General features: G+C 39.7%; 1 protein-coding gene across 9 annotated transcripts in view; it reads right to left on the bottom strand.

The window, feature by feature from the left end:
- Positions 1-899: 899 nt before the first annotated feature.
- The window catches only part of LOC137139647 (neural cell adhesion molecule L1-like protein), a 31731-nt gene continuing 12767 nt past the window's right edge, over positions 900-19863 (bottom strand). For 3 of the 9 annotated variants that reach the window (XM_067527190.1, XM_067527191.1, XM_067527193.1), the window contains 10 exons: positions 19272-19387; positions 17856-18060; positions 16241-16363; positions 14101-14283; positions 9623-9661; positions 8623-8736; positions 8171-8332; positions 7660-7839; positions 6482-6554; positions 900-1344 (listed from right to left, as the gene is read on the bottom strand). In XM_067527190.1, coding sequence (XP_067383291.1) covers positions 1122-1344; positions 6482-6554; positions 7660-7839; positions 8171-8332; positions 8623-8736; positions 9623-9661; positions 14101-14283; positions 16241-16363; positions 17856-18060; positions 19272-19387 — 1418 coding nt within the window. In that variant the 3' untranslated portion in view covers positions 900-1121. The remainder of the gene's footprint in view (positions 1345-6481; positions 6555-7659; positions 7840-8170; positions 8333-8622; positions 8737-9622; positions 9662-14100; positions 14284-16240; positions 16364-17855; positions 18061-19271; positions 19388-19863) is intronic. The other 6 variants (XM_067527198.1, XM_067527197.1, XM_067527195.1 and 3 more) reach the window with 4 other exon arrangements.

The raw sequence follows: 19863 nt of genomic DNA, 5'->3' as shown, positions 1-19863 counted from the left end.
ATGTGGTTAAACAATAGATTTGCATCATGGATTTGCAACTGCACCTGCACTTTATCATGTCAATGTGGATCAAAATCTCTATGAAACCTGTTCAGGACCTTTTTAAATGAATGCCATGAAATAATTAGAGGGGATCTGAAGGCAAAAGGGGGTCAAACACAACCCTAGCAAGGTGTACCTAATAAAGTGGCCAGAATATATTTGAAATGTAACTAGAAACTGATGCTTTCAAATAAAGTATATTTAGAGTATATTTCCTTTCAAATTTGAATAGTAAATGTTCTTGACACCTCAGCTTGTTTTATATAAATGCATTTAAAATATTTCATAAAACAATATATAAAATGTTGTTTTATGAAATATTTTAAATGCATTATATATCACACCAATAGAATATTGATGATAAAAATTGTCACATACTTGTATTTTACAAATTCAAATATAAAATATCCACAGAGAAGCCAAAACTATAATAAAACCTGTTGGTTTCAATGTTGTGGTACATAAGAGATCAGCATGGGAAAAAAAGTAATGCTGGCAGTGATGAACAGATGACAGAACTCACAAAGCATCGCCGCTTGCTGCATAGCCGGTCAGAGTGCCCGCGCCGATCCCTGTCCTTAACAACACCACTAGATGGTAATTAGGTTGTGTCTCCTTAGTGTACGATAGAGAGCAAAGTGAGCTGATGGATATGTCGTGATTCTGTCTTCAATAGAGGACATCCTGTCCAGTAAATGAATGCATGCTGTAGATATATGTGCATATCAAGTATGTATGTGTCTTTTTATCCACAGCATAGGAAGTCATATGGTTACATTTTCAATGTTTTTACTTTGTAGGAAATAATTTGTGATCCACAGCTTATTGTGACAGAACAAAGTCAGTGTACATTGGTGGATGGTAGCAGATCAGTACAAAAACACTTTATTTTCATTTGAAAAAATCATAACATACTCAAATGGTACAGTTCATTCTCTTACAGTATGTTTACAGACTCACTTGGTTTTCACACCAATGTGTTCTGTATAGTGGCCCAAACGTCTGGTTGCTCTAAAAGCTTCAGCTCATTTGGGTTATTTTCATTCCCTCATGTTTGAAAGGATTTCAAGAAGACTGTTTCAGCTGGAGCCTGGCTTTACTGAACTAGGTCCATTGGGCTCACTGACAGAGCCGCGGTGCATGTGTCCAGAATATTCACCGATAAATGATCCGTCCTCATCAAATTCCCTTCCACCTTCAGCGTAGTCAACCAGGCTGTCTCTGCTAGTGCTGTCCCCGACCATGTCATCACCAGTCAAAGAACCCAAGCTACCGCCCTTCAGTGGCTTCTCCTCGCTGTCACTGCCATCAAGAACAACAGAGAAGGATGCCCAGGGTCAGTGGTGCAGTGTATAAATAAACACACGTGCAGAAAAAAACATAAGAGGCTGTTTTTGACACACAAAATGCAACGGTTTCATACATAATCAAAAGCTACTCAAACAGCGTACGGAGCATGTATAGCGCATACAGTCAATCACTAAGCAAGTTCTGCTGGTTTCAATACATCACTATGAGCAGTAGGCAGGGGTGGATGTGGCGGCTGCACAGCGGGAAAGGGAGCACAAGGGAGGTGGGGAGAGCTTGCTACAATCACTTCACTAATTGCTAATTGCCAAGGCTTCAGCACCAAAGGCAATTTCAAATCTCTTTAGAGGCAGCAATGGAAATTGCCTGAGTGCAGTGAGAAGACAAGTGGGAGGTGTGCGTGTGTGTGTGTGTGTGTGTGTGTGTATAGGGGTGGTGAGGTGGAATGGGGGGAACTGAGCAAAGGAGAAAGAATAGGGGGGCAGAGGTGGGGCATATGCAATCCCAGACAAACAGCCTGTCATTCCTGTTATTCCCGAGGGGACCTCACGCAGGCCGAGGAGATTAGATGCCAATTTAAGGCTGGGCAACTGGCCAAGTTGCAGGTGTCTCACTACAAGACGTGGGGTCACCTCAAAATACTGAGGATATTTTTCCTCCCTATCCTCTATTCTAATTTGCTAAACCATCCATGTTTGGTAACACCTCCCTCTCTCTCTCGCTCTCTCGCGCTCTCTCTCTCTCTTTCCTTTGGTTTAGTATTCACACCACAGAGTGTCTGCGTTCAGAGACGACGCTCAGGTGGCTGGTATATGATAGTGCCATTTGAGGCACACTGTAGTTGACACCTTAGCAGCACTGAGCGGCATTTCAGCGCAAAGACGTGGTTCAAGCTAAGATTACAAATCAGGTCTCCTTCATGGGGATTTTTAATAACCAATCTTATCTATCCTATTTCATGAGGCAATTTACCATGCAAGTCACATAAGGTCCATATTTCAACTCTTATCAAACCTTCTTTCTCTTTCGACTCTAGAGCGCTGAAGATAAGTGGCTGTTATCTAAGAGCAGTGGAATGCCACAGCCACTGCAGCCCGCCCACAGTGACTTTGAATACAGTGATAAAATGTGGCTGAGTGCTTTTGAGCCCCAGCTCATTCAAGACCTTGGTTAGGATCCAGCTCTGGCTCAGCCCTTGCAGTGAAAAGGTTTTCCTTCAAGCTCACAAACAGGTAAGATAAGAGATATAGGTAAAGTGTCTTGCAAAATTTTCATATCCCTTGAAATTTTAACGTAACGTAAACGTAAAATGTATTTTAGTGGGATTTTATGTGATAGGCCACTAAAAGTGGTACATAATTGTGAAGTGAAAGGAAAATGATAAGTAGTTTTTACATTTTTTTGAAAATAAATACTTACTTATAGAACCACCTGTCGCTGCAATAAAAGCTGCAAGTTTTTTGGGGTATGTCTCTAGCAGCTTTGCACATCTAGAATTCTCAAGCTCAGTCAGATTGGATGAATAGCGTCTGTGACCAGCAATTTTCAATTCTTGCCACAGATTGTTAACTGAAGCAGTGTTTTGCATTTAGGCAAACAAGTTCAATTTTGGGCTCGTCTGACCAGAGCATCTTCTTCCACGTGTTTGCTCTGTCCCCCACATGGCTTGTGGGGACTTCTTTCTTTCAATAATGGCTTTGTTCTTGCCACGCTTTCATAAAAAGCCAGATTTGTGGACTGCACGATTGATAGTTGTCCTGTGGACAGATTCTCCCAACTGAGCTGTGGAACTTTGCAGCTGCTCTAGAGTTACCATGGGCCTCTTGCCTGCCTCTCTGATTAATGCTCTCCGTGTCTGGCCTGTCAGTTTAGTTGGACGGCCATGTCTTGGTAGGTTTGCAGTCGTGCCACACTCTTTCCATTTTCGGATGATCGATTGTACAGTGCTCCATGACATGATATTTCTTTATAACCTAATCCTGCTTTAAACTTCTCTTAAACTTTATCCCTGAGCTGTCTGCTCTGTTCCTTGGACGTCATGATGCTGTCATGATGTTTGTTCACTAATGTTCTCTACCAAACCTCTGTGGGCTTCACAGAACAGCTTTATTTATTTATAAAATTAATAAAATTACACACAGGTGGACTCTATCTACTAATTAAGTGACTTCTGAAGGCAAATGGTCCTACTTTAGTTAGGGGTATCAGAGTAAAGGGGGCTGACCACAAATTCACATCACACTAATCAGATATTTATTTTGAAAAAGCTTTGAAAACCATTTATTATTTTCCTTTCAGGTCTGGTTGGTCTGTCACATAAAATCCCAATAAAATACATTTACATTAAAACTATCTGAGAAAGAACGCATTGCATTGTTGGCCAACAGCCTACTCCAGCTGTGATATCTGCTGCACTTGCAGTGGACAGAGGGGCAAGGCAGCAAAGGGCTGTCTCCAAAGAGAAATCATCTGAAGCATAATTACCACTTGTCAGCTCCCCATACACGTGGCAAACCAGTGGGTGGTCTACTGCCTTCAGAGATTCAAAGGGCACAAGAGAGCCCTGAATCCAGCTTTAAAGCCAAGAAAACATCATAGTCAGGCTAAGGGCACTCAGGGGGGACAGAAGTCACAACAACCTCATGAAGCCAACCCATGAGAGGCATTATAAACAGAGACCTGCAGCCAAACATTCGCACTGACTCACAAACTCATATTAATAGGGCTTGTGCTGCCTGATGAAAAGTTTAAATGCTGTCTAAAAGTCGTTGAATTAATGACAGCAGGAAAACCTTAATATACCTGTATATAAAAAAAACTCAAAACTGAAGCCATGTTTAACATTTTGTGAGGTTTCATTAAATTTTGCTTATTTTAAAAGCACAATTTTATCATCATGATGTGATTTCATTGAAAGCCTGCGTATAATAATACTAAATTATTGGCCAGGCATTCCTGAGTATCTACGGCATTTAAAATAATAATTATACCGAATTCTGAGATTTACTTGAAGTTGGAGTCTTGGGAATAACATAAGAATGTTCTAAAAATAACAAATAAATACATAAACAAAACATATTTTATTATAGCCACTAATGGCACAATTTACACCTTTCTGCCATAATTGATATGCACAGATTCATCTTAATAAAAAGGAATTAAAATGTATATCACAAGCTCTTTCAGTAGTTATAGGCACAGACTGCTTCTGTATGCAGAACTTTAGGCAGCAAAAATAGTTTCACTTTTAATTCATTTTATTTGCTTGTGAATATTCAGATGAGTACAATTATATCAAAAGGTGAGAGTGAATAGTTGTCTGTGTTTTATGTGATAGACCGGTGACTATCACAGACCAGACTTTACCCACCTCTCACACACTCTTTGCTGGGATCAGCTCCCAATGACCCTTAACAGGGTTATTATTTTAATTTATTCATTTGCAAAATGTTCAGATTTTACTCTAAGAATCCTTCAATTTAATTTTTTTAATATCACAATTTTGGCCCTTTCCACAGTGACCTCATGAGAAAAGTTTGCTTTATTATTGACAATTTATTTCTTTTTTAATTATTTATCTTAACGTGGCTCTAAAATGTCGTTTAATAATAAGAAAACAGTAACTAAAATGTGTTTCGAAGCCCCCTCAGCACCTGTACAACAATATTGGAGTCCCCTATATTGATGGAAAACTCTGTTAATCCACATGAGTATATACATTTAGAGCCTTGGGACAGTAACAACGTGCTCATTACAGGTTTAAGCTATATAGTCTATTAACAGGATTGTAGACACGGGACATTTTTTTTCTGCTTTAACAGAATTACAGTATACAGGAATGTCACTGGCAGCAACCACACAATTGTGAGTAATCATGTTCTGAATAATATGATGACGAGCAGAATCAAAACAGACAAAAGAGGCTATTTTAGATGTTTTCTGTTGCATGTGCACAAACAAACAAGCCATTGTCACATGGTTGCTGCAGTGCTGTCAAGCAAAATAGGATTCAGTCGATTTCCCTAAACTGTCACTGTAGCAGCTAAACAAGGCACACAAAAGAAATTCAACAGCTATTATAAAGTACAATAGCTGTCGGCTTTGGGCAAAAAGGTCCAATTTATGCAGCCACTTGCCATGGTTAGGTTATGCTTCATTCACTGATTACACAGTGTTTTAATCAGCAATTATTGTACAACAATAAGCAGTGTATGTCAGTAGTGGAACTGTAAATCAGTAACTGTAAATCTACATTTGTTAAATTCTCAGGTGAGCAGTGGTTGTGTAACAACCAGCGTAACATGTAAGGTTTTAGATTGGTTAGTGTATTAACTGAAAGATCCCAAATTAGAGCAGCCACACAAGTACGTGACAGGAGAATGTGTGACAATTTACAGTATATTGTGCTTTAAAGGAGGTGTTTTTTTTTTTCAAGTTATACTTTTATCTCATTTATATGAGTAAGTAAATGTGAAAGATTTTGAAATATTTTTCAAAAAGTTTTGATACAGTGTCGATTTTGAAAGTGTTTTCTGTGTGTATCAGTGCTTTTCTCAGGAGTTTTACGCCTACATACTCTAAGTCAACTATATTTATATTACAAACACCACAACACAGACACAGACTTTCATGCTGATAAAATAGGAAACACTGTGTGTACACTCAATAAAAAAACAGATCTAATAGGGAACAAGCAGCATACAAGTGTGCATGAATGCATACAGACGTACACACTTATACAGAAAATGGCTTTATGATCCGACCGAAACAACCCATTCACACACTCATGGACACATTCTAGGAGTAAGTAAAGGCACATTCGGCAGCTAAAGGCAAACAAAACTACATTTAACTACGCTGTGTGATTACCTAGCCCATTAAATGATGAGAACATTGGCTTCTAGGCTGATCCTTGTAAAGTTTGTGAATGCAAGGCTTGCTTTTGGGATGGGAGAGAAAAACATTACTGTCACACATGACAAATGAGATTCCTGGCCAGAAAATATTTAGCGTATGGTTGTTATATTAATATTGCTGCAACACAATGCATTTCAAATAGATGTAGAAATATCAGTTCCTAAGCACACTTTTGCACTGCAGCTTCCCTCTGCAGAGCAGGAGGACAGCTCACCTGTATTCACAGAAGGTGTCATCATTCATTCCTTGTGACTCCATGTCAGTGTGAAGGTCCTCTTTCTCTTTCACTGTAGGGGAACAGGACAGACACATTCAGATCACAATAAATGCTCCTTTCTTTAATGTTTTCAAAAAGAAAATGACTTAAACAGTATTATCCACTAATTGTTAGTTTTTCAACGTGTGAGTTTCTGTCAGATGCTCAGATGCTTGAAAACTAGTGCATTTTATCTTGCATGCTTAGTAGTTGTATAGCAATACATGATCTCAACTTTTACATTATCTGTGTGTGTGCAAGAATTAAAACTTGAAATTCAAAGCTGAAAAGCTTTTGAAAACACTTTGAATAAAGTCTGTAAACTGAAAGCCTCTCTTCTATGTCTGCACAAAGTGCTACATGTCAGCTCTTTGTTTAAATGTGCTTTAAAAAATACAGGTTTTTTTGAGAGACAAAAGATGGGTTTCATGAAAAGGGCTGGATGGGCAAGAGGAAATCCAAAAGGAGCTGATGAAATATTCAGTGCTTCATGTCAAAAGCTACTGCAGGCAAAGAAGTAGAGTTGGTTGGAAAAGAAGGGAAAGATGGTTGAGAGGAACAAAACAGAGGAGACAATTTGCAGGTAGGTACCACTTTGAGACTGAATTTGGCTCTGATACAAGGCAGCACAAAGGCACAGAGGAAGAGACAGGAAGGTCTGCACAGGTTAGAGGTGGGGAGAAGTGGGACAAAGACAGCTGATTCTCACTAATCTGACTTGACAAGGTATATAATCAGAGGCACCAACTAAAAGCTACACACATTGTTTCACCCGCACTAAAACTACACTAGCTGCAAGTATCTCATGGGTAGGTCATTTGGAGGTTATTAATCAGGGATTCCGCAGGGTTTTCATGCATAATTCATTTCCAAACAGGGCTGGAGTCACAGTTGAGGCCCATTGCACATATTTTCAGGAGGTCAACCAAAAAAACATTAAGTCAATTTCAATTCAAAGCATTATCCTGAAAAGGTAAAACGTAATTAAATTAAATATTACCAAATCCGACCTATCCGAACTATCGTCTGCATGTTCTGTACAATTTACAAGCTGAATTTTGAATTTTGGTTCCCTTCCTGAAACAAAATGACAAAGGGTCCCCAAGTCTTCCAATCCCGGTCAAAGACTAACTGACCTTTTTCCATGGAGAACATGTCTTGTCGCTGGGAGCGCGGCGGCGTACCTGCATACTTGCCACCTTTGTTTTTCTGCACAAAGCAGGCAATGAGTGCAACAAGGGTGAGGAGTGCCACAGCACACATGGTCCCAATAACCCATCCCTGGGTCGCAAAGTCGTTCTGCAGACCAACCACACCTGAGAACACAAACAGCAAAGGAACATAGAGCAAAAGCATTTACTGAAAACACCGGTCAATCACCTCAAGCATCTCTCATACAACTTTATCTTTGACTCGGACCAGAAAAATATGATAGATTCAAGTTTGGGAGGATGTTCTCGCACTGTATTTGACTAAAACATTGAATGTATTCAGGATGAATATTAGAATGAAAGGAAACAAAACAGGTGCACAGAGGTGCAAGGAAAATAAATAAACTCACATTCACCCCAGTGAACAATTTGTCCGTTATCTGTGTAGGTTAAAAATCTCTAAACTACTGAATGCAACATTATTTTCTTCTCTCACCTTTGACTTGAGTCTGGATAACATCTTCAAAAATGCTAGTGTTATCAAGCAGCCTCTTGGTCATGAGGCGTACAGTGTACACCGTCCCAGGTTTGAGCCCATCAACTATGTGGAAACTTTGAGAAATGTTTACAGCCTCTGAAATCCGCCAGTTACCATCACCTATACAGCCAAGCACAAGAAGTGCACAAGCAGCAAGTCTGTATTAGCATGCATGCCATTGACAAAGAAGAACTGTAGCTATATGCATTGCTTGTACTATACATAACTTTGAATGCGTTTTCACACATTTCGAGGCAATCATGAAAATGATGGAAGAAGCCATACAGACGTAAGGCTTATAATATGTTTTTGATGTTTGCATACAACCTGTGCTGTTCCACCTAAACATGACGCCCCGAAACATTCAGTGTAGAGTGTTTAGCAGGGCGGGGATAGAAAAAGTAGCTTACGGTTATTCATATAAGCCACATAAAGCTGTGAGTCCTGCTGCTCTTCTCTGGCAGTCCAGCTGATTTTGGCAAAGGTGTCACTCACATAAGAGCTTATGTTCAACAGGGCTGGAACTGATAAAGAGAGTAGAAATAGGAGGAGGAAAATCAGGACGAAGGGAAAACACAGACAGCCACAAAGAGAAGGAGAAAGAAGGCAGGAAAAGAGGATTAGCAGAGGCAAATAGGATCCCCCGCAGCTTGAGAACAGTGCAGCTAGCAGAACCCTTCAAGACGACAGTTCAAAAGGCAATGCTGGGTCCCAGACTTAATTGAGTGGAGCTGGATTTTGGCTCATAAATGGCAAATATAGAAATTATGGGTGGGAGTGACATCTAGCCTTCACTCTCTCTTAAGCTAAGCTGGCATTTCCTGAATGTACCCCACCCCCACCATGAGCGGATATAAGAAGGGTAAAATATCTCCGTGTTCCGATTCTCATTGTTAGCTGAATGTTCAGGTACGCGAAATGAGATCACGGGGATATCACTGGCTGTGCACATGTGCGTGTGAGCTATATACCTAATGGAGAATGAGTAGTAGTGTCTGTGATGAAGCTGGGAAAGAAGAGAGAGCAGTTGTGTCCTGAAATGAAAGACGCCTCAGATGTTAGATTCCTTCTACAATACTGTCACGTCTAATACACTACACTGTGCAACCAGCAAAACTTTATAGACTGCACGGAAGCAAGACTGTTAAAGCAACCAGGAAAAAATGGAGTGATGAAAGTAACTCTGCAAGAATAGTGCAAGTGTAGCAGGGATCAGGTCTTTTCACAAAGAAATATGTGTCTTGCCTGAATTGAGGAATCAACCAAACTATATTTGTTCAACTATAAAGGACAAACTTTTGCTGAGGCTATGGGCAGCTACTTGCTACACCAACACACCTACAACCTTGTCTATCTATACCACTGCTTCTATGTTAGCGAGCTGCAGCGGCTGGAGGCAGTGATACATACGAGTATGAACAGGGGCCACAGCTGGAGTCGGGGACAAATCTTCAGAGGGATAAAAAGAAAATGAAATACAGCAAAAGATTACAGATATATGGAAAGTCAGCTTTAAAGTTTGTAGAGCAGGAACAAATACACGCACACACACTCACATATCTGCAGGGCAGTGCTGCCTCACAAACACAATCGTATACACACATGGTTACCTACAGTTTCCCACAACATATCCAGCAGGAAGATCTCATGAAGCAATGAACAAGAAATGGAGATGCAACTTCACACTGAAATATTTTGCACACAGACACACACACACTATCTGTGAGTGCAGTCAACATGGTGGTGAGGGGGTTAATGTTGTTGCCTCACTAGTAAAATGTCCACTGTTTGAATTGAGGCAGGTGGCTTTTTCCTCATGTTTGCATGAAAATTTGTAAAAAAAAGACTTAAACTACTTCTTAAAAAGACTACATAGACCTTGTGTTTTTAATGATGTAATGATTTTGAAAATTTGTACATAACTTCAGTAATAATAACTGACTTTTTCATTAGTGGCATTAATTGCATTGATGGGTTTGGATTAGATTATAGGAAAGAAGTCAAATAGTTTTTTTGTTCTCATGTTGGTTTTGGTTTGTTAAGCTGTGTCGGTGACTTCCCGCTGTTACGCTGATCTTGAATGGAATGAATTTTAGATCAATTCTACATGTTTTACTCGCTCAGGTATGGGCACACACAATATTCTCTGGATTCTTTGTTTTTTCACTACCTGGCCCACTGTGCTCCTCCCTCACACACACCTGGACTGCATACACATCCATATGAAGATGGTTTTATCGATTTCTGTCAGGTCAACTTAAAAATCCCCCCAAACATTGTTACATTTTCTAATTCTCTTGTGTACCTGGTTCTGTTTCTAGCTGCCCATTGTGCCACCGCTTTCATGACCTGCTGTCTTCTCACAGAGCCTTTTTTGTTTCTATTAATATACAGTACAAGTACAGAGTCCCCCCCCTGGAACATTTACCGAACTGGGAATTTGCTGAGGTGAGTATATGTACATTTTTGTGCTTCGCCTGCTCAGTATTTTGGTAAAACATAGGACTGTTACCAAGCCAAGTATCTCTTTATCTTGAGGTTTTGTATCCTACTTTGCTACTAAGCTTTGCTGCCAAGCGTCATGAAAATGACTAACCTTCATTTACCTGCATCATTTTATCAGTACTAATAACTAACTGCAGCTTCATGTTGAAGTTACTTGCTTAGCTACTACAAAAGTTACTTACCTTAATGCCACGCAACTGGTTTAAGTCGTCTGTTACTGTCTAATTCTCTGCCTGCTCACTTGGCTGAGGATTTTGTCCTTCATCACCTGTGGATTCATACCTTTTGCAGCCTGAAATGTGTCTGCAGTCTGAACCTAAGGGCAAAAGGCAATTCTAACTATATTTGAGGCGAGGGTCTTCTAAATGCATGCTGTTGCTACGCTGTTGTTTCCAAAAAAACTAACCTGTGCTACTTTTTTTTTTTTTTTTTTAATTAGCTGCGGCATACAAATCATTTCATTTACAAGTTTTTTTCTGTGTAAGGAATTGCCTCTCACATTGTGTGGATATTGTGTGCCCCCACCTGAACTGTGTGACTTTGTATGTAGCTGATTCTTTGTGCTTTTTGTCTACTTGTAACCCGATTTAGTTCTACTGCTCTGTTATCTCATGAGACCTGATAGAGAAAAACAGATTGTTCTCTGTTTGTCACACTCTTCTGCTGTGGCTTTCAGATGTTCCCTCTCAGCTTTCCCTGCTTCTTTTTTCTCAGAGATGTATCACTCCATCCTACAGTGTTTTTTTCTGTTTCTTCCGTCAACCCCTTTCTTCTTATTATAAGCCTTTCAAACAGAGATGTATGGGCACACACACGTGCTTACATCTGCTGATACCTCTATGACTGTATTGTTTTGGTATGCCAGTCTGTAATTTGAAGCTAGACAAATAACTGTTATAAGCAATAAGCATAAAAAGCTCATTCATTCACAAAGCTGATGTTTAAACAGAATACTTTGGAGCCGGGCTTAATAACTGACATGAATCTGCGGTTTATACTGTCACTCCATCACTCTCCATTAATGTGTCTAATTCATGGTGCCCAGGCTTCATGCTTTTGGCATCCATAAATCTATTCCGCTGCATTGTGACTAACATGCCCTAAGGACAGCACTCCAAAACAGAACCATTTTATCTCCCCACCGAGTCTCTACTCAACCATATTTACAAACAATGCATCTAATGGCTCTTAGGCTGGACATCCACCTACAAGATGCAGAGCCTCTCAAAGGACATATAAAAGCCAGAGAGGAATGAATAACTTTTATTAAAACATCAGAGCGAGAGAGTGGAGAGATACAGTATTTCCTCATCAGCCACTTCATTTTTTATTTTATTTTAAGCAATAGAGAAAGACAAAAAAGTTTTTCAGAAACTTTGACCTGTTACAAAATTCTAGCACAAACTCTGAGGGCTGAAATTAACACCTGCCAAATGCAGCTAAAGTAAACTGTGGCAGGTAACATTGTCAAATTAGTAAAGTAAATGTTCAGCAAACAACAACTGTAAAATTTTAACAAAGTAAAACTAGAAAACACAAAATCTGCATGTTTTTACTTCATGCGAGACACAAACTTAACTCACCAAGTCATTAACTCAGAGTGAGAGCAGCTCTTTGGCTGTTACAGATGACACTCTGAGCAAGAACTAATGAACAGAAGATTTATCAGCTCCATTCCAGCCAGAGAGGTCGTGTAGAGAAATGCAGAAGGGGTGGAGTGCGGGTGGATGTTTACTTTATAAAGAGCATGTAACTACTTATTATGAGGCAGCATGCACTAAGAAACAACATATTTCTCTGAGAGACTCCAGAGTGTGGTTGTCTATGATCAAACAGCTGCTAAACCCTGCTCCACTAACCAGACTTAGCAACAAAAATTGAGGAATTTTCAAAATATAAAAAAAATAATATAGTTGCCAAGAAGGTGGTAGCTAAAGATAACAATTGTAGTATTCTCTCCTTCCTAAAGGTCGACAATGATGCCTTATGACTATATTATCTTTATTTCTGCCTCTGAAAACAGTAGTTTCCTTAATGTGTGCTGTTGTTACAGTAGACTGTTAATCCCAAACAAAAAACCTGTAAGATTACATTGGCTGTAGAATCATATCAAACCTCCCACGTACCAGCAATATACTTGAAAAGCTTTTTATTTTTATTTTACAGCTTTCTGCAATAAAAACAATATTCTAGAGAAGACAGACACACACTGCCTTCAGATAAGTCTTTAGGGGTGTTTTAAATTTGTTTTTTATCTACATTGCGGGGAAGAAATTTTACAACTTGACAACTATTCATAGTGTCTGGAAGCAACACTATGAACACTACTGAGCACATGTTTAGATCTCATGCTTCTCACTTTGCATGCTTCCTTGTTGTGATGTCTGGGGACAGTATATTATCAAATTTCACAGCTATGCAGATGACACATAATTATACATTTCTGTGAATCCAAATGAACAAAATGTCCTGGAGTTATTGTGTCTTTCACAAAATAGATAAATAATGTCTTTTTAATCTCTGATTTCTGGGCCACCACATAAAATCTGAAATTATACTTTAAGAATGTGTCTTTGAATCTTGAATAGGCCCAAACTCAGACATCAACAGTAACCAAAATAGTTTTCTTTCATCCAAGGTTATGTGTAGGACAACATGTCAGGCAACGTGAGCGAGCCAAAATGATGCAAAGCCAAATTATCTTTCATGTGGAAACTATTTTAACTTCTCACCAGCCTTTTTAAAGGGTATTTAAAGGATTATTTTAAAAATCACATTTCTGCTGCTAGACTTCAAAACACCACTTTAACAAGAAAGAAGAGCACAGTTTTAGATGAGCTACCCTGACCCTCCCCCACACACTTTTTTTAAAGCTCCAAATTATTCAGGACCAGCCTAAACTGCAGACTCCCTGTTGTTTTATGTGTCTTCAGGTTGCTTCAGCCCTCCTGCAGACTTGTTACACATCCACAACCCCTGTCATATGAAAAACTGCAGATGCACATTTTGAAATGCAAAAGAACATTCACGAGAACATTAGGAAAGCAATTTCAGTTAGAATTTTAAAGCAGCGCCTTTAAAACATAATTGAGCAGTTTTGGTAACTTTCGTTTTCTATTAGTATCTTATTTTAGTAACTCTAACTGATGCTATGCTGTTGTTATATTACTGATCTTTGCCCTTGTTCTTGCTTCTGTTGTCCCTGTCTCTCCACACTGTAAATGTTTGTAAGATTTAAATGAAAATCCAAGCTCCAAAATTAAAAACTACAGTGCAAATGTCTGTGTGATGTGCTTCTCACACTTGGGGGCTTTCATACTAAAACCATTGCAAATCTTATTAGCCACACTTCCACCACAGGTAAACTGATTTAGTCTACTCACGTTCTGGGGTGATGGTGTTGCTTTCCTGGGCCAGTGGAGGTCCGCAACCTGCTCGAGTGCAGGCACTGATGTGGAAACGGTAGAGGCTGCCCTCCTTTAAGCCCTGAAGCTGCCACTGGGTGGTGTCAGCCCCAGTGATGTTCTTCACCTGGGAATCAACCATCTCTAGTGTGGTCTCATTAACTATAGATGAAGGGGGAAAGATGTCAGGTCAGTTCACAAGGCGTGAGTGAGTCTTCAACAGACAGACGGCGAAAAAGTCATCACTGTTGGTTCATGTTGTATGTTAATGGAACACAACTATAATAAGGGTCAATGGCTGAGGGAGGGGGAAGATGAAGAGATGTCATGCTAGCTCATGCAGAAAGTGAATGTAGCAGATACATGTCGTGACAGGTGAGCTGAGCAGGAATACATTAGGAAGAAAGGCGAGAGAAGATGAAAGGAATAAGATAGAAAGCTCAAGTGGGCGGGGGGGGGGTAAACAATCAGCAATGGATGAAAAGAGGAGGATGATAGAAGAAAAAAAAACAGGAGGATGAAATTTAATAAAAAAAATACAAGAACAGGTGAAAATAAAAGAATTTGTGGAAATTGCAGAAAAAAAAGTAGAAGTAGTAGAAGAGTAGAGTAGCAATCACAAGCAGCATAACATATCACTAAACATGCATTATAGATCAAAGTACATTATATGTGCAGGCTGTAGAAAGCAACACACGTCTCCTGAAACCCCTTTGTTGATGTCATTACTGTGCCAATGTTGAAATGCAGGTGAGAGCTGAATATGTGCCGAGCCTGTTGTGCTACCTGAAAAATGTACATGTGTTTGCTGCATCTAACACTGTATATTTATGTGTTTGTGAAACGATAGGCAGCAGATTACTCACTGACTAATTGCACAGCAGTTTCGTGACGCAACGGGATGAGCATTCCGTGCATATACTGGAGTGAGACTTATTTCATTCAGAATTACTAGAAAATCGACTTGGAAATATACTTGAGCTACATGGTGAATAAATTTAATCGAAACACCCACAGACTGCATTGTGTGGGAATATCTGTGTAAAGTCTGACATCTGATATGGGAAACAGCAGAAAGGAGAGGGGGACGGAGTGTATTGAAGAGCTGGCCAGACTCCGTGGGTGCTGGTGGAGGTGGCAAAGGGCTGTCTCTGCCTTCACATTTTACACAAAAGGCTTCACAAATGTCAGCCAACGAGAGTGTAGGCTTTGAAAACAGAGAGTAAAGAAAGCCCCTCACTCACTTGTTCAGCCTAAGTGTATAAAGGGTGCTTTTTTACAAGGTAAATGCTTCTGAGTGATAAATGCCAAAGAATTTTTCTAGAAAAGTCACAAACAGCACTGGCTTAAATGATCCTTTTGAAGGGGAACCTGTAGTCCAGGAGGATACAAGATAAGAAACACAGAGGAAACTGTCAAATGAAGTCTACAGTCGCCTGGACAACTGAGCTGAAGCAGCCCATTGTACGGTGTTCAGTGTTAAACAGTGCCACCTAGTGTCTGAATTGATAACACAATAGAAGAAAGTGTGCACGAGAATGTATGCAACATAGTTTCAGGGTTTTTCAACGTGTAAATTAAAACACCTGTATGCTCAAAACGTAAACTGTATTGTCCAAGACCAACTTCACACTTCCTTCTCTCTGAGCTGATCTTTTCGTGACTCCCTTTCATTTATGCTGTACCCACACTACTGCCTTCGCCCACGCCTCTCACAACATACAAAGCAGCTACAGCAAAGGGAAATGTAGTTGCATTTAATGAAACGAGGATCCGCTTGATCTTCATCATCACCTTCTTCGCACAGCAGAAGTTTTCTCTTTAAAACGTGTTAACACGTTTCCATGGGATTCACACATTTTGTACAGCCTTTTTCAAAACAGTGAATACATATGTCATCCAAAGACCCCGGTGTTCCGATCTTCTGTGTTTGAACAATATGGAAAAAAGAATAAAATCTGATGCAGTACAGTCGATACTTTCTGCAAGACAGGTACAGTTCGATTTTAGGTGAAATTGCAAGCAAATCAGAAAAACTGTGGCATAATAATCTTGCAGTGCCAAAGTTCTTACACTGTTGAAGTCAGTGAGTTAGTCAAGCAACATTGTGTGTACATACTGAGGTGGTACTGTAGGAGGTAACCAATGAGGGTGCCGTGTGTCTCCAGCGGTGGTCCCCATACCAGCAAAATGGAGTCTTTCTGGGCATTGGAGGCAGTCAGGATGGGCACCTGTTCAGGAACTGTGACAATTAGAATGATATGAATGCATCTATCATCAGAGGTGGGTAAAGTAGTCAAAAACTGTACTTAAGTACAAGAACAAATTTACAAACAAAAAATGTATTCTAGTAAAAGTACCCACTAACATTTCTACTTCTAGTAAAAGTAATTAAATACATGATTTATATTTCACTTAAAGTATTAAAAGCAAATGTTCTCAAATATTTTACTATTTTTTTCTCCCTGTCTCTTTCTGTGGAGCAGTGCTGCTGTTTTGTTAAGGTTTGTCTTTTTTTGGGGGGGCGGGGATAACCCAAATAATGGTAATAGACATACAGTAAATGATATAAAACACTGATGCAAACCACTGATATTATGGCAAGAGAGCTGGAAATAAGCTCAGGAATCTGAAGAGTAATGAGTAAATGTATGTGGTTCTCTTGTAGCAATATTTTGTTCTTTGCACCTGATTTAATGGATGGTTGCAACCCCACTGCACATGCAGCTGCTTCCTTAAGAAGCAGAGGAGAAGAGAAAAATCGATTCGGCCAATTAATGATATGAATGTGTGAATCATCAGAGATCAACTCTGTCTCAGTTCTCAGTACAGTAATATTGAGAAGTGGCATAGCTCTGCTTTACATCTGCCCCTTTCTGCATGCATGGCACGAAACGTTCAGGTAAGAAAACGTTAGGAGCACTGGTCGTTGTGTTCTTTGATCCACTTTGACATGGCTCTCAATGATCCCATTTGAAAGCGCATTTTACAATGGATCCAGTAGCTTTATGTCTAAGAGTAGACTTTCAGTCTGGGGGTTTGTGCTCCAGTAGTCAGGCCAAACTCAGCACAACATGCCAAAGAGTAAAACCACTGCAGACTGGCTCACTTTGAGTACTGCTAATATGTCACATAAGTCTTTTAAATAAGGATACAGATGGAGGGACTAGCAGCCTACCTGCCAGTAAATTAAAATTTCTTTCTCTCACGTCAAGTGTATTTTCATGGTGGATATTGCTATGTGCATGAAACTACCGTATTTAATTTGGATTTGTTATCACTTGTTTATTTGTTAAACATAATCACACTATGTCACCTTATGTCACTTTGCCTGTTTTAACACTGAGCAGCCATTTCAAGACGATTTCATGAAAAGCTTAACCAGGTTAACTTTGATAACTTTTTTTCCTAAAGGAAAAACAATAAACTGCAGGTACTTCATTTAAAGCTCCCCTTCAGACATTTTTGAGACTTAAAAGACACGCTGTACTTTGAATTGTTATGCCCGTGTATATGTTTTTACTTTTTGAAAGCTATGTTATATCACACTTCAGAAGAAGAAGAAGCTTTTTCTCACTTTACATGTAGCAGAAAATTCAATGTCACTGTACAAAATGCATGCTTTTGCTAAAATTCCATGTCTCATTGCCTGAGTCAGTTATGAATTTTTCGGCAAAAAATAATGTAAGAAACACCAATATGTAGTGTGCTGTGTATCATTCATAACACCCCACCTCCCTCTGGAGTGCTGAAGATGACTGGGTCGCTGTTGGGCCCATTGCCCTTCTTGTTGAAAACGTTGACAGTCAGTTTGTACTCGGAGAAAGGTTCAAGGCCTGGGACAAAGGCATGACTCCTCTTTCCATGGAAAGACAAAGACTGCCGCTCATTTAAAATCTTGTTGGGATTCTTCAGATTCCGCATCCTTAACCAATGAACCTGTTAGAGAAAGGTTATAGATGCCTTTAGAACGACTGAACATAAAAACGAGGTGGAGATAGAGACTAAGACAGAGCAGTGAAATAAAATATGTTGAGGAACAGCAACTGCGGCTTGGTGTCACATGTAACGATGGAGGCATCACAGATTAACAGTGGATCTGAAATAAAGCTTTCTCCTTAAGTGATGGGTTGCTATTTCACACAATCATGTTGTCACTTATAAAGGACGCAAACGTGAAAGTGTTTGGCATCTGTCTCCTAAGGAGCTGTCGTTGCTTAAACTACACCGGAGACATAATGTATTTAATATAACGATACCTAGAGAAAAGTCCTTGAATAAAGGGCTAATTCTACCAGGCAAAACAAGTGTTTGATCTTCAAAGTAACCTTCTTTGAACGCTGAAGCAGCACAAACCAAAAACATATTTTACGTCACAGTCTTCTTTTCCTTTCGGCTGTTCCCTTTCAGGGGTCGCCACAGCGAATCATGTGCCTCCATCTAACTCTATCCTCTGCATCCTCTTCACTCACACCAACTAACTTCATGTCCTCCCTCACTACATCCATAAATCTCCTCTTTGGTCTTCCTCTAGACCTCCTGCCTGGCAGCTCCAACCTCAGCATCCTTCTACCGATATATTCACAGTTTCTCCTCTGAACATGTCCAAACCACCTCAATCTGGTCTCTCTGACTTTATCTCCAAAACATATAACATGAGCTGTCCCTCTGATGTACTCATTCCTGATCCTGTCCATCCTCGTCACTCCCAAAGAGAACCTCAACATCTTAAGCTCCGCTACCTCCAGCTCTGCCTCCTGTCTTTTCTTCAGTGCCACTGTCTCTAAGCCGAACAACAGTAATTACTTATATCTAGGAAGTATTACATATACAGTTAATTTCATTGCAAAAACACACTAACAGTTGCTTTTTTTACACAATATTCCCAATTGCAGTCAGTTATCTTTTTGCATGTTGAAGGGGATCATGTAACTAACGGCAGGTAGCAACATATGTGCTAATAATAATTTAATGGCCTATAGTCATGTTCAAGTCATATGGTAGTTCTTGAACATGTTATAACAATATTTAAGGGTCTTAACTAGGTAAAATTACATTTTACCTATTTTTTAACACCTGAAATTATTGCTTTTTAGTTTAGTTCCTCTACTGCAATTGAAACACTTGAAACACACAAAAAAAAGGCCTACATTATAGCCCCCCAGATGACCTCTCACTGTGGCAGGTGGAACCGGGGTCCAGCTAACTCTCAGAACCGTGATGTTGATCACCTCCACAGCAATGTCCCGTGGTGCTGTTGTAGGAACTGAAGGACACACAGAAGAAGGTCAGGAATACACACCGATGCAAACAACCTGCCACCTTCGCAGAGGCATTTTGATATCATAAAATGTTTATAAAAAGGAAAACTATATAAAAGGGCTTCCAGATACAATAAAATAACACTGTTGGACAGAAGCAGCATAATATGATGGTCTGAGGTTTATTTTTGTAGGCAATAGTATTCTTTGTTTTGCTTCAGACTATGTAGAAATGAGCTGTTACCGGTTGAGGAGGCAAGTAACGTCATGCTGGTAGATCAGCAAAAAAGTGAACAAATACGCGCTCAGCTGGACACCAGATAAAGCTGCTTAGTAGTTCAAAACTGTTTTTTTTTCTCTCATCAGGGGAAAATACAACCCAAGGCATAAATTAAAAATGCTCTAAATATTGTCTGCTCTATGCACTGGTATGAGGAAATAACAGAAGAACAACATACACTACAGAGGGGACTAAGCCTAC

Source organism: Channa argus, chromosome 13 (assembly GCF_033026475.1).
Source record: "Channa argus isolate prfri chromosome 13, Channa argus male v1.0, whole genome shotgun sequence".
Classification (NCBI taxonomy): domain Eukaryota; kingdom Metazoa; phylum Chordata; class Actinopteri; order Anabantiformes; family Channidae; genus Channa; species Channa argus.
This window is presented reverse-complemented; position numbering and strand designations above follow the sequence as displayed.